This window comes from Pundamilia nyererei, unplaced genomic scaffold (assembly GCF_000239375.1).
Source record: "Pundamilia nyererei isolate P.nyererei 1_Seehausen unplaced genomic scaffold, PunNye1.0 scaffold00113, whole genome shotgun sequence".
NCBI classification, from domain to species: Eukaryota; Metazoa; Chordata; class Actinopteri; order Cichliformes; family Cichlidae; genus Pundamilia; species Pundamilia nyererei.
In genome coordinates, this window is record NW_005187514.1 from 1,715,665 (window position 1) to 1,731,444 (window position 15,780).

General features: G+C 39.5%; 1 protein-coding gene across 1 annotated transcript in view; it reads right to left on the reverse strand.

Moving 5' to 3' along the window:
* Window positions 1-14,308: 14,308 nt before the first annotated feature.
* The window catches only part of commd10 (COMM domain containing 10), a 63,894-nt gene continuing 62,422 nt past the window's right edge, over window positions 14,309-15,780 (reverse strand). The window contains exons 6-7 of the mRNA XM_005741782.1: window positions 15,093-15,152; window positions 14,309-14,882 (exon numbers count right to left, since the gene is read on the reverse strand). Of these exons, the coding sequence (XP_005741839.1) occupies window positions 14,844-14,882; window positions 15,093-15,152 (99 nt within the window). The 3' untranslated portion in view covers window positions 14,309-14,843. The remainder of the gene's footprint in view (window positions 14,883-15,092; window positions 15,153-15,780) is intronic.

The following is a 15,780-nucleotide window of genomic DNA, read 5'->3' on the forward strand; positions in this document are numbered from 1 at the left end:
ACAGAAGCTGAAACTGAATATGAATGTCCTATAAAGTCAAAGGGACATGCAGTATCAAGGTTTCTGTTTCACTGAGAGATGCAGAGCACCATATGTGAGACAAACCTGCTTCAATGGCATATATAATTCATCAAAACACACAGAAAACTGCATAAAAATATTCTTATGCCACAGTAGCAAACTTCTTTCATTTATGCCAGGTGAACTTTGCCTGCGCCAAGGTCGTCTCCATAATATCATATCGCAAGATCAAAACCGCAACTTGTTTATTGGAAAATCTGCCCATCTGGCTAAGCATCATGGCTGGCAGCAAGATGAAAAGATGACTCACTAAAATAATGTTGGGGAATGAGGGAAAAGCAAACGATGTGAATCATGAGTATAGCCTGGCAGCACCCGATTGGCTCTATAATGGAAACCAGACTATACTCAGCCAGACGAGGCTGGGTGCCCAGCATTGCCACCTAGGGCAGTGGACCAGCAGAGAGGCACTAGCTGAATGAACATGCCTATTCAATTTGCCAACTGTGCAGCCAGCTAGGCAGAGCATGGAGGCAGAAACAGAGAGAGACAGAGAAAGATGAGAGTTTGAGAAAGACATCATGGTCATAGCTAGAAGGGTTTGGAAGAGCAAAGACTTTGGGAAAAAAAAGTGAGGATGGAAAGGAGGACAGGAAGTTAGTTTTAAAAGAAATAATGATGTATCTGCTTTGAACAATGTGGACAGCAGGACAGAAGCAGAGCTATGACCTTTCAATGGAGCGGCCTTTGTGGTGTTTCCTGTGCTATGCTTTTTAGTGATGAAACTTTGACAAGTTTAAGTACTATGCAGGAAGCTCAGCAGGCTTTAGTGTCGTAGCAACACTGCATGTGTAAAGATTTTAGACCCTTTCTGCAAGTTTTCTGCATTTTGGTTTTACACTAATCTTACACTAATCATGGAGTGGGGGGTGGGGTATCTATGCACCGTCATTTTTTTTTTCTTTCCAAGATGCTGTATTGGGGTCAGGCTTGAATTCTGGCTGTGGCACACTTGGACATTCACTAAGTTTTCCTGAAGCCCATCCTGAGCTTTCTTGGCTGTATGTTTCTGGTTGTTCTTTAGTTGGAAAAATGAAAACCTTTTCTCTAGTTTCAGCTCCTGGACAATCTGGCTTAACATTTTTTTTCTGCATCCATCTTTCCCCTCTGTCCTAACCACTCTCCCAGTCCTTGTCACCAAAAAAACATCCCCAGAGCATGATGCCCCCTCCCCTGGGTTTGACTGCTGTATTGCTTCCTTTCAGATATGACAAAAGAGATGCATGTAACAATATGTGGTGCTATGAAACTCTAGTAGATAGGAGGCAAGTGGAAGCAGGGCGTACCAAAAGAAGAAAACTGCAGTTCAAAAACAGAGTTATTCCCCATACTGTCAAAATACCTATAAGGAAAAAAACCATTGCCAGCCTAGCACCAAAAATGATTGATATCTAATTTTGCTCGGCTATTCTTACGGGACACAGTTTGGAATCACATTCTTGCTTCAACTGTATTTAGGTAAATAGCTGAGAGCATTTACACTTTTAACGACAGATAGGTGCCAATAGCAATCTGGGTTAGCAGAAAAAAGCCTTTTCTTTCTCTCAAAAGAACATGGTAGCATTGGTAGTATTCCAGTGTCTAATGTAAGGCCACCTATCTGAGTACTAAAGTTTCAGTTATTGCTGCGAAAGGTGGTTCTTGGAGTTACTGAATGATTAAGGTGAAGTTTTTCACAGGACTACATAGAAAGTCCTGAAATTAGCTTTAATAGCTAGCTGTCTGCTAGATGTTCCCTTAGCTAACTCAAGTCACTGAGCTGGATTTCATGAACCAGTTGGTGACCTCTTGGTATATGCACCCACTTTTTACAGACAGCTACACTGAAAACTGTGTTCATTGCAGATTTAAAAAAAAAAAAAATCTGTCATATTATTATTACATGGTAATTAAAGTACCACTGTTTAAAAAAATCCCCACTTTCTGTTAAATTCATGGAAGCTCTGAGTTTTGAGTTTGTCTCAAATCCACTTAATTTTTGATGTCCTTCCTTGTTCGTTTTAGTCTCCTGAATTCTTGAAACGTGTACTAATTAAAGCAGGACCTCCTGATTGCTGCTTCTCAAACTGTGATATTCCTCAGAAACAATCCCATGAAACAGTTGTCAGAGAAGTTCCTGCTTACATTTGCATTACCACAAGCGTAAATGCAGCTTTGGCAAGAAAATAAAGGTGACTCATTGCCAACTGTGATAGATGTCATGCCAACTTCCAGCATCTACGAGATAGTTTTCATATTTTACTATCATGAATGAAACAAATGACTCCCTGCAAGGTAGAAAACAAATCAGTGAACTTGTATTCGAAGATGCCTGGCAGCAACATAAAGTACATGATTTGTAGTTAATGGGCTAAAACAGACCTTTCATGCATCCCACTGTGGAAAAACAACAACACAGTTAGCATATTGAACTGTTTCAGCATGTTGCAAAGGTTAAAGGAGCATCAGTTTATTATCTTTAATTTTATTGACAGTTATTTATCATGCTTTGCCATGTCTAACTTTAAAAAAAAAAAGAAATTAAAATTTTATATATTGGAGCAGTTCAATGTCCACATTTTTGCAGACATAAGCTAAGAAAGTTGAGTTTGAAAAGGGAAAGCTGGAGAAGGAGTTTTAACATCCCCTGTCTAGAGGAGGAATACTTGGTTCTGAAGCTAGAGAGGAGCTTATATGTGTAGAGCAGACAGAGTTTGGAAAGTCACGAGAGAATGTTGTAAAAATCAAGACGATGGGATACGAGAAGACAGAACCTGCGAGAAGCTGAGTGCCCCAGTTCATTTTTAAAAAACGAGATGAAACTCCATTCAAGTCAGCAACTTTCATATAAACATGCAAGGAAGATACCACTGCTATAACTTTTCCTGTCTGTGCCCTGCAGCAAGATGTTAATTCTACAAGGATAATAACAGAGTGGAAAAAAGAAGAAATACATAATACATACATAATTGGAAAGAAGAGAGTTTTAGAATAGAAGGGAAAATCATAATTTGCAAAACATTTGTTTGTGTGAGGACTGACCACAGGTGGATTATTGGGGCTTAAGGTTGAACGGCCAATTTGGAAAGAAAACAAACGTAGAGCACCACTGAATATCTGATGTGGCGATTCTGCTCGAAACAGCCAGAGGAATGATATATGACCATTTATCACCGTGAGACCATGAGAAAAGTAGTGCATTCTCCTAAAACATTCCCAAATTCCCAAATTAAACCAGCTACAAGTCCAGAACTATAAATCATGTAACAGGACAGAACCCCTGAAGGGTCACAAAGGTAAAACATTGATATCTTAGCTTGCAAAAACGTTTGCATTTCTTCTAGCCCTTACAAGAAAGCTCAGCTGTATGATACAGTAGGCTATTATGTACAGTAGATTGCCTCTTGTTGTACAGTACAGCCGGAGTAACTGCACTCTCAGCTCTAGCAGCACCGGCACAAGTTTGCACCATTGCATTTAGAAACAAAACCAAAGAAAGTCACTGACCAGCTCTCAGACTATAGGTTAGATTATGACTGCAGCCTTGAAAAATATGACCAGTTAGACAAAAAAAACAAATCAAGTACCTGCCATGATTCAGCAGTTTGTAACAGCAATAGCAAATTTACTCTTCTTTTTGACTTTATCTGTCTGTCACATTATTGTGGAGGAATTTTGGCTCGCTCTTCTTTATAACGTTGCTTCAGTTCATTAATGTTTGAGAACATTTTCTTACGGAGCCATTGCAACACCTTGATTCTTTTCTCTTGTTGCAGATGCATATCCCAGTTCAGCCCAAACTTTAGTTGTCAGCCTCATGTTTGACTACAGTCATGGTGCCCAGGTCCTATTGCTACAAATCATTCCTAAATCATAATCCCGCCTCACTGTGTTTCATGGTGAGTATGAGCCAAACGTGTCACTGTGACCAAACATCTCCACTTTGGTCATGTTTTAAACATGCTACCTGAGCCCTGAAGAGTCTGAGATGTAGTTTTTGCAGTTTTTGTGATCAGTGCATGGGTGAATTTGCAATAGGAACTACACTCCTGGGGCACGCACACACGAAACGAATGACAGACTTGCTACTGGCCCAAACTTCTGCTTTTATGCAGGTGGTCGCTCTTACTGATAATCAATCAATTTGATTATCAGCACCTGGCTGCTACTTACAGTCTTAATTCCTATGGAAGCAGCAAAGGTACACTTTCTTTTTCACATTACTGTAGCTGTCATAGTGATCTATCGCTGGGGCTTATCACAGCAAAAGAGATAAAAAGGAAAATAAAAAGCTATTTATGCATCATTTCTAGCACTATACTCAGAGGTTAAAGTGGATTGGAACAAGGGCTGCTGTCCTTCTACAGAAGAGGAGCCGGCATAAAGAGCGTAGTAATGTTTTGTGGCAGTTTATTTCAAATGCAATCTTCTAACAGCTCAACAAATATCAGCAAACACACAAACTGCGTCTGTTCAGCGTGACACACAATGTGCCTGCTAGCTAAAGGTACGGCTGCTTTATTTCCCAGGGAGAAAAAAGACAGTGTGATAACTTCACTCAGAGATGGAAAAAGATGTGAGAAAGAAAGATTATTATTTTTTTAAAGGCAAGCGCTGCCCAGTGACATTTGATAAACTGGAAATTTAAAGCTTACACGTAATGTCCTCATTCATTCTATTTTTTGAAAATAAATCTGATATTGGATGTGCACATGATGGGAAACATCCTGCAAAACAAATTGAGGTAACACAATAACTTTGGTTTATTCAAAGGTGCATAAAAATAGTTTGCAGTTTAGTGCAGGCTACAGTGTTTAGTTTGCAGTGCTGTGGGGAATTCATAATAATAGACTACGTTGGACTGGCGCAGAGAGACTGTGGTGTTCAGCGTCAGTGTTACATCAAGCGTAGCAAACATCAGTTTGAATTTAAGCTGATGTTGGTGGTTAGATTCACTCACTTTGCACCTTTGCACTGTCTAGATGTTGGAAATCAGCCATGATAGAGCTCATGTAACCTGTAATCTGTCCATATTTTGATGAATTGAGCATGTAAATCCACAATGAGCAATAACCCTCAGAGCAGCAGCACCGACACATGTCAGCTGATCACAGCCTGTACACAAAGAATATCTACTTTCACTCAAAAATATGAATTAATGTGACATTTTTCTATTTTATTTGTTTCCTCCCATATTGCACTACAAGACCCATCTGCCACATTAAACCCTGACTGTATTCAGTTTTCTGTTCAGGTGTGGAGGTAAAGTGACTTTACTTTTTCACTTTTATTTAGAAACTATATTTTGTGCTTACTTGTGTCATCTGTGTCTAATGTTTAAGTGCATTTGATCATCTGAAACATTTAAGGGTGACAAACACTTAAATGGAAATCAGTTTGTCACACCTCTGAATGCAAAACATAGTTTTTTTGGCCTTGTTGTAAATTTCTCAGCTGTAACTGTTACTGACTCTGAAGCGGAAATCAAGCAAAACAGTGCTTGACAGCAACCTTCTAAAAAAGGTTGCATAGCTGACACAGACTGGTCCCAGTACAGCAATTTCCAAGTTAAAAGGTGGTAAAAGTTGCACAACCTAAATGCGTGAAGACACTTTTGTGCAACGTATAACTGTATACCTTAAGCCGTGGAAGCAGTGTGTAAGATTTAAAAAAAAAGTGTGTGTGACAGGCAGTAAAGGGGAGAGGAAGTGGCATAAAAACAACTGTTAACAAGTGAAGAGTGAAAAAACAAATAAAAGCAACTGAAAGTGCAAAGTTTAAAAGGAAATAATGAGTTTAATGAAGAACTATCAGACCTGCTTTTCAAACTATCGCATGGATGTATCATTGAAGTCCAACCTCAGAGGTGAGTGTAAAGTTCAGATGTTTAACTGTTTTCATATTTGTCTCAGAGTTGAATGTGTCCACTGGTTTCCAACTCTGCTGTAGATTAAAAAAAAAATATCTACACTTCTTGATCCACGCAATTTGAGCTGGGATCATGATACAACTTTTCTAATGGCTCGAGCTGACAACGTGCTCTTAAATCGCATCAACCCCAGAATGCCTCAGATATGTCACAAAAAGGCTACGGGAGCAGGGTGACATGTCTCAAGGTTGCAGATTACACGAAGAAAGTAGCCTGATCTACATTATTACTAATTTATTTCACATTAGATATCCCTCAGCCCATTTCAGAGCTTGTTGGAAGCCAGAAGGAGTTGAGCTGTGAATCCAAAAGTAACTCAAAGTTTTAATAATTCAGTTCTCACAGATCCTGTGACAGGAAAGAACCTCTTCACTCAAATGCTCGTCATCTCTTAAATAAACAAAACAGTCAAAATAAACGTACCTTATTAAAGAGCTGTCCTTATTTGATGAGCTGTTGTTTTTGCTTCATGTTCTTTACTGGCTCTGAGTTATTGTATTTGCACAGTGGTTGCAGCTTTAGACATTCATGATGTCTTTAATAGACAAAGTGATAGATAATGTGCACTGGAAATAAGTAGCTGCAAGGGTTTTAGGAATCACTCAGACTCTAAAGATGCATCAGGAGAAATGCTGTTCCCTGTCATTCGTAAGTGGAATTGCCTATATACTACAGTTGTGTACATTGCCTGTAAATGCTCTCAGTGTGTTATAGCCTTAGGAGAAATTATATTACTTGTCAGTTTTTGCAGGTGTTTCACATTTTGCAGCATCATGCCTTAACACGCCTCAAGAAACACATCAATTCAGAAACGTGTTCGGATATTTTCGTGCCTCAGCGGTAACAAAATCACTTGCACAGTGCATCTGTTCAGTAAACCTGACGGCAGCCAATCAAATTGCTTGAGAAAGACATCACTTGTTCATGGTTGGAGGAGAATAGAACTTCTTTATCTTGCGCTAATAAAACCTGAAACTTCTTTAACCCTGTCATATTACTGTTTATGACCTTTTAACTAACCAAATATGCCCCAAATAAAGAGTTTTATTGAGTTATATTTGGTTGTAGTGTCATGCATACAGTGCACTTCATTCTGATGTGTTCAGTATTTTACCATAAATGTGGAACATCAGCTGTTAAACAGTCATAATTGTGATGATTTTGTGCTTTTGGGTGTCTGAGAATAAGTTGAGAAAATACTTTAAAACTAAAACCACAGTCTGAATATTTGCAGTAAAATGAGAACTCATTTTAAAAGGTGAATAAATACATCAATCAATCATTAATTCATCAATCTTACACTGGCTTTCCTGAGCCGGCTGAGAGATGCAGTCACGGTAAAGACAAAGTACACTCTCTCAGTACTATAATAAAAACAACTAGTCTTTATCAGGTCTTAAAATACTGGCTCACACTTCTTCACAACTTTGCTTCAGTTCATTTTGGTTTGTGGGCATTTATTTAAGCACAGCTCCCACCACAGCATTTCAATCAGGCTGAGGTTTGGACTTTGACTCAAAAACTGGAATACTTTGATTCTATTGTAGATTTGCTTCTTTGCTCTCTTTTTCTCATTGCACTGTCCTGTCACGTGAACAGAGGCTTGTAGACTCCCTCTTAAGTTTTTTGCAGTTTCTCTGAGCATTTCACTGTCTGACCTTGAGGTTAATTTGCTGGGACATCCATTCCTGAGAAGGTTGGCAACTGTCTTGAACGTTTTCCACTTACGAACAATCTTTCTCGCTGTAGAATGATAGATTTCAAATTGTTTGGAAATGGACTTATAACCTTTCCCAGATTGATGGGCAGCAACAATTCCTCCTTGGCATTGTGTTAACACACACCTAAATGCTTCAGACCAGCAAACTGCCCAAATGTCTGCTTTGATAAAGGTGGCCACACTTGGTGATGATCATTTAATAATGAGCACCTGGCTGCTACTTACCCTCTTAATTCCCTTGCTTAGTTTTCCACACACTGCTTCTGCATTTTTGGCTTAGTTTTGTTAAATAAATAATGACACGGTGTAATATGCCATGTGGTGCTGTTCATCAGAGGTTATATTTAACTAATTTTAAAACCTGGCAAGGACCAGATTATTTTTATTATGTTTTGATAAGTGGGTGTACTTTCCTTTTACCTTGAATATATAATCACTCAGTTTCTAGGCTTGCCCTGGGGCCTCCTGCCAGCTGCATATGCAGGAAACCCTTCAAGGGGAGCTGGATGCCACCATAGCTGTCTCCTATCAGCGTGAAGGAACATTAGCTCTATTCTGACCGCTCTGCTGACGTCTGTGCTCCTCACCTTAGCTTCAAGTCTGAACCCAGCCACAATCTCACTCTCTCCTATTAAGTTGAGGATTGGAAGTTGGGTTGGAAATACTTCAGCGTCCCACTCAGCGGTCTCTTCACCACAACGGTCTGCTTTACACACGCTCCATCAATCCACACATCCATATCTCACACGCTACCTTCCCATTATAGAAGACTGTGGCAAAGTGGCTAGGACAGAATTCATTTGCCATTTGTCACTTGCGTATATTGTTATTCTGTGTTCTGTTATTTTACAGTCAGCCATAATGCTTTAATTTAGACATTGCTGGTGTAACTTCTCTTAACACACAATATCCCGGGTTTTGTTTGTGGTAGCAGTAGTTACATTCTTTACATCCATGCAAGTGTTTTAAAGCAAACACTACTAACCATCAGATCATCTGAATTCTCTTCTGTTTACAGGCACATGTCTAGTAAATTATGTTTCTTTATGTTGCTTTGGTTATACTTACCATGGTGTCCATGTTGTGCATTCAGGTCCTGTATGTGAGACAGGACCTGAATGCACTACTTCCTGTTTATATAGGGTCATGAGGTCAATGATTGGATCACTGGGAGTAACCAAATGGAGGGTTTTTCATTTTGTATAGTATTGTTTGTTTTCTTTAAAGTAGCCTTTTGAGTTATATTGTATGCAGTGTTTTACTTTACAAACTATTTAGTTGAGTAAATGAGTTTGTCAGTTTCATGCATGACTTTATTCCTGTTATTTGTTTAGAATTGTATTATTTGGTTTGACCTATTTTGTTCAATGGTAGGGACTAACGAGGTCAGGTGTGGGCAAAGTCTTGTATAAAGCCAGTGGGATTTTTGCATGCCTGATTGATGGTTTTATGGTAAAAGGGAGATGCTAGCAATAAAGTATGCTTAAAAAGAACTTCAATTGTCTGCTAATGCTATTTACTTATCACCTTCCTTGCTGCTTAAGTTATGCTACATCACAAAGACGATCAGGATCTGGAGCTACTTAAACTCCTTCTCTCGAGGCAACAGCTCTTTCCAAATCAACAGGGACAAATCAGCCGTTTTCATCAGAGAACTGTGGCCTCAGATTCAGAGTTACAGGCACTAATTCCAGTCACTTCATACTCAGCTGAAAAGTGCTCCAGTCCATCTTAAAGGTCACATTTTGATAAAACCAACCAAAAAACAAGAACCTGAGTTTGCACTCTCTAAAATAAATATATATTCCTTGAGATTCTGTCTATGGTAATCACAAGAATGATGGCAGACAGGGGGCAACCCTCTCAGAGTCCAACACCCACTGAAAATATCTTTGACTACCTGCCAAGGACACAGAATGGCAAAAACAGTTCTGGAAATGTGGGAGGTATAGAGGTAGGTCAAGCTGGTCCTTTTATAACTCCACTTTCTACTGGAAAGAACATTTTAAACGTTTTAACAACCAAGCACACATAAGAGACAATGACATGCAAAAACAAACTGCTCTTGACACGACACAGATTTATTATGACTACCTCTCTCCCCGCCATTGTTCACTTTCTATTAGCTGCTCATGGCGTGCGTGTCCATTGTGAAGGGTTGCTCGTCATAAAAGACTGGTGCTATCTGTGCAACTTAATACTACTGTTGTGACTCTCAGCCGTTGTTCATCTCTTACAAAAGACACTCATGATCTTGTCTCCTTTGTTGTTGGAAAGTAGCAGTTGTCAAGCAGGCCCGAGACAAGCGTAGCTGTAGAGACGGGGATTAGACATGTAAACTTACTGTACACACAAACAAGCTCATTGTCCACTGTTTAGACATAACGCCTTTATAAAATATAATAATTATACAGACAAATGCAAACATCTATGCTGAACCAAAAAAGTTACATCTATTTTACTTCATGTACAAATTGAGCTAGACAACATGTTTTTGGCATAATTGGACAAATAATCCATAAGAACCTTTCCTATGAATTAATTTTTTCTGTTAACTGGACTCTTGTACTTCCTCTTGGTCCTCTTTTTAGATTTGAGAAGATCTTGCCTGTGATAGAAGACTCTGACCAATCACAAGGCTAGATCAAGTGAACAGTGAAAAAGTCTGCATATGAAAAAAGATGCAGTTAAGCAAATAAATTTTATCTGGTTACTAGAGCTTCAAATACAAGGTGAACCAAAAAGTTTGCACTGATTTCCTTTTAGAGCTTATAAAGTGTGTGCATATGCTAATCTGATGGGAAGGGCTACAAAAACAGAGGGGAGAGACACATGATGACAGCCTATTCTGAATTTCTGCCTGTAGATTTCCTAGTTAAAAGTCAGTTAAAAAAAGTAAAAGCTACCAAAGGTAATTGCATGAGTTATTGAATGCAGAGCACCTAATCTTGAATGCAGTGCATGTATAAGCTAGTTTCTAATGTAACAGTTATTCTGTACCTACAAGTCTTTGTTATTTCTGGCTCTGCATTTCTTTATTTCTACTTTTTGGTTTGCAAGACCTTACTCCATTTACATCTTTAGATATTAGCTTTTGGTCACAGCAGCTTTAAATCAGTACCCTTCAATGAAATTGCCTCAGTTTGCCCAGATCAAGCACATTCATGTGGCACTTTCACATTCCAATGTCAAAAGTTTCAACTTTTCACATGTAAATGTGCAGTGAGGACTGCTCGCCAACTGCTGAGTCTGAAATTGAGAAAGCATCCAATTTTATACAGACGTGTTCTACTGACTAGGAAGCACCATGAGTAGAGTTTTCTCATTTGTAACAATTTGCCTCAAACTAAACTGGCGACATCCAATGACGAACCCTGCACAACCTGCAAGCCACCATTTCAATGAGCTTGGAATGAATTTCACAGGGAGATTTTTTTTTGCAATGACCAGGCACTTTAAAGAGTATGGGTAGGTTGTGTTACTGCTTCTTTTTGTATTTGCTCAGTCTGGGTTTTTCTTGGTGTAACAGCTTGCGTAAACATTGTTGCAACTTACTTTTAAAAAGCTTCCCTATCTGCAACACATAAACCTGTTTTTTTCTACTTTACGTAGAAGGCATGACTGAGTAAAAACGAAGAGGAAAATTGAGTCAGTGTTGTGGGTAGTGGCGCACTACTGAGTTCAATTGTTTGTTGGCTTTTCTGTATCCTAGAAGGGAACTATCAGTGTCTGTCATCTGTGGCTCAGCGCTGTCAGCCCTACAGGACCACAGCCACATATGGAGGTAAGCCCATTTGAGACTTATTAAAGCTAGACAAGTACAGCATCCCCCGACTAGCTGCTTCGTAAAAAAAAGTGTGTTCCTCTCTGCGTGGTGTCCAGCCTGACTTAGTTTGCCACATAACACACACCAGAGCAAGTAAACTGCTTTGACAAGTACACGCAGAGACCCAACTCACCAGACATTAATACACAGGCATAGACACATACTCCTCCTATTCCTCTCATTGGGACTGTGTGTGCTGTATCTTGCTGGATCTCAGTGTGAGTCTCAGTGTGTGAGTGTCTTTTTTCCTCATCTTTTTTTTTTTTTCTTTCCAGGCATCCATCTCTGCATCTCGGCCTTGCCATCTGTTCTCCATGCTGTGGAACATGGCGCTCCCTCTGGCTGCAGGCGTTTTCACATGGTGGCAAAAATTGTCAATTGTGGAGTTTTTAAAAAAAGGGAAAAAAAGCTGAGGACAGAAATTGTTTAGGATGTGGTCTAAAATGCCGCAATTCAGACGTGTGTAAGGAGTGTGTGTAAACATGTCTAGTTTTGATCTTGTTTGAAAGGTGTGGATTATTTATATATACGTCTTTGCATATTACTTTGGAAGAAATAGCAGTTTTATCTTTCCTTTTTTTGCACTATATTTAAATAGTTTAACAGTTGCTACACTAATTGGCAATTACTGGACCTACTGCAAGCAGGGTTCCCATAGTAAAGTTTTTCCATTTTAAAAGCTGGAAGTGGCAGTAATTTTGTTTGGTTGAGTGCGTATTTTTGTTTTTATCATCTGTCTACCTGCTGATTATCCTATTAACAGAGCTTGCCACCTGCTAAAGTTGGACATAATCAGCAGTAGAACCACATGAAAAGTTGCCTTCTGACTGAAGGAGAACTTTTTGAAATGCAAATATAGTTTGAGATTTTTTTTTTTTAAACATTTCCAAAGCAAAGACAGGCATGAGAAGTTTCTCCTAACGTCATATTTACGACTCAATTTCTCCACCACTAATCTGGCTTTAGAGCAGCAGCTTGGGGTTAAGAAAAGCAGCTTTCTCCCCAACATCTTTCTGCCAGGAGGAACCAGAGGGGTTCCTCAGCCAGGTGGCATTTATTATCACTCTAGTGTGTTTTGCACACGACTCATGAGATGTCTCAAATGACATATCCAAGAAGCATCCTGATCCGAACCCCAAGCCATCTTAACTGGATCCTTTGAGCTCCTCACCCTCTGGCAAAGGAAAATTCCAGGCATCCAGCAAAGAAAGCTGATGTTTTTCATTTTTGAGTGTTTCTACTGATCTAAAGCCACAGCTTACTAACACCAACACAGCAATACACCACGAATCGCTGGCTGATGTTATCCTGACTCATTAACAAGACTTCTGATGTATTTGCAATAACAACCTGCTCCAAAAACAATCCCAAATAATTTGTCTTCAGAGAGCCACAGACAGAGAAACTAAGTCACAGATGGCTGGAAAGCAGCCTTACTAAATAAATGTTGGAGATCAATATCTGAGGGCAACACATCAATATCACCAGCAAGAAGCATGAATGCTTTCTTGAAGTTAAAACGCCATCTCTTAGTAAACAAAAGAAGAATCATGACAAGGTACAATCTGTTTCTTGTATGCTCATAAATTGAACTTGTAATTAAGGCCTCAGTCACACAAGGCAAGGGGCTGGTTGTCCTGGCAACCTCTGGTTGCTAGGGAAAAATGTATATTCCCCAACTTGTTGGTGAGTGGCCGCTGTCAGCCCCCGAATGAAATTGGTCACAAAGAGGCCACAGCACCCAAAGCTTCCTTGTCATGGCTTTGGTCGTTAACAGACTGGTGCAGCTGCCCATAGCTTGTATAGAAGATGTCACGATGTTTGCAAATACTTGCCAACTACTAGCTGGGCAGAAGGCAATGCTAAACAGTGTGTTGCAGTTTTCACAGGTTTGTGACTGCTCGGTTAGTAGTAAGTGTTTGTGGGCGAGTTGGTGCCTTCCATGGAAGTTTGGGCGACTATGGCAATCTGCTGGTGATTAAAGTTATTACAAGGAGGTCTCCTTTGCCACCAAATCCACCTTGTGACTGCCCGGAATCATTTTCCAATTATTTGAAGAATATACAGGCCACCCTCCCAGCCTGTGATTGGGGTCTCTGAATAGTCTCCAGGCCTGCATCACTGGGGCTTTTACAATCAATCTCACCCTAACTTCAATCTCTAGCAACCACTTGCCAGTCTGTCACATTTTTGTACACATTTTTCCCTACCGGTGGTTGCTAGATGTTGACCTACTGTTCCCTCTCTGGTGCCTAACTGACTTAAAATTTCAAAAGCCATGTGACAAACACAACATAGGTAAACAAGTTTGAACATATACACAAATAGGAACTAACACTATATACACGCCACTGACTCTACACTTTACAAATGAAATTCTTCATTTTGCCAGACAAAAAAACCCCCCAGTCTAACAGATCGAATCACCAGAGAATGCAGAGAAGAGCTATTGGATAGATCTAATAAAGTAAATGGGTTCACTAAAGCTCCAGGGGAAAACAACACCTGGGAATTAGGGAACTTCTCAAGCTTTAGTTCAGTGTGGACGCGAGGAAATTATGCACATACAAGCATACACAAAAGGGCAGATGCACAAACAAGGACACAGTCATACACCCATGTTCTCACAGACACACAATTGTGCACACAGTCTCATACACACAATCACGCTGGAGGTCTGCTGTGCCTCCCAGAACTCCCATCTGTTGAACCAGCAGTCCAGGTTGGTCTTAATGAGAAATAATGAGCCTTCACTAAATAACAACAGCTTGGATGGATTTCACCTCCACTTCAGATTTTATTAGAATGCCATGGAGAGTAGTTCATTCTTCAAGCTACACAATGTATTTGTTGTAGTTCAAAAGACATTTTGACATTTAATTTCCTTTTTTTTTTTTTTTTTTTTTTTTGAGAGTACAAAGGAAACTTGAAGCTAAATGACTGTTGGCACATTTTCATCATCTACATCTTGTTATAAGGAATGTATAAGGAAAGCAAGCATTAATTTACTAGAGGGTGGAGAAAACGTTATTAAACAAACTTGTTCAAGTACAACTCATACTGATGAATTTGGGGTAATTTCCCGCTATAAAATCCAGGCTCTGAGTAATGAGTGCAAAAAGGAGTTCAAAAGGGAACTCATTTCTTCAAACTTGACATATTTCTCAAATAAATCAGAGCACAAAATTTAATTGCTAGGCCTCTAACAGCTGCATGGCTGTCAGCAAAAACACCATTAACATATAGTTCGTGTGCTTGAGTGTGTCTGTGTGTGTGTGTGTGTGTGGCTGTACAAAGTCCAAAAGGCATCATGTCAGGGAATCCAGCTGTCCTTGGACGATTTCGAGCTGAAAGAAAGAGGGGAAATGATGAGTTTTTGGAGCGAATGTGTGCACAAAAGAATGACACAAAGAAGGAGAGGAAGTCTGAAAGAGATATTTAAAAAGATCGAAGTATGAAGGAGTGCAAAATGCAACATGGATACTTGGCACAAAAACACGAAGATGATGTGGCATGAAAGTGGCACGGACACACACACGAAACATAACGAAACAAACCTTGTTGTACAAATCAAGCAGTTGCTGGTGGTTAAACTCAACGAAGACATTTTCCTGAACCTGGAGAGACAGAGAGAGAAACGAGGTTAGAGACAAGCAGAGAGGCATGACATTTATGGGAGGAAACAATCGAAAAAGTAAGAAAAGTTCAGAAATATACAAAAGCAGCAGCGATGAGGAGAAGCAGCGGCGATGAAAGCACATAGGTAAGAGGCATGACGCAGATTTCTCGAGCTGGCTTCTTGCGCTTTCTATAAAAGCCTTCATCAATTATTACTGGTCTCTGACCAGTATGCACCGTCTTTTAAGTCTTATCCATCAGTTGTTTAAAAATACACAGAAGAAAAAAAAGCTGTCCACCATCTTGCACAGGGAAAACCCATCACTCTGTCTCCATTCTGTTGGCTTACTTTTAAAACTTGTAGACTTCTGTCACCGTGTCACCAACCGTAGTACAAAACTACACACGACTCAATAATACAGGACACTGCTTCTTCTACACTGTCAAGCATATAAACCATCATCCGCTTTCTATATTAGAATTAAATAAAGCAAATACTCTTTTTTCAGTTTATTCTTTAACAGTGTTTTTTTTTCCATTTCATAAAACAAAAAATATCAAGTAATATAGATTTGAAACACCATGAATGCAATCATGTGATAGTTTAATGAAATTAGTCCTGTTCAA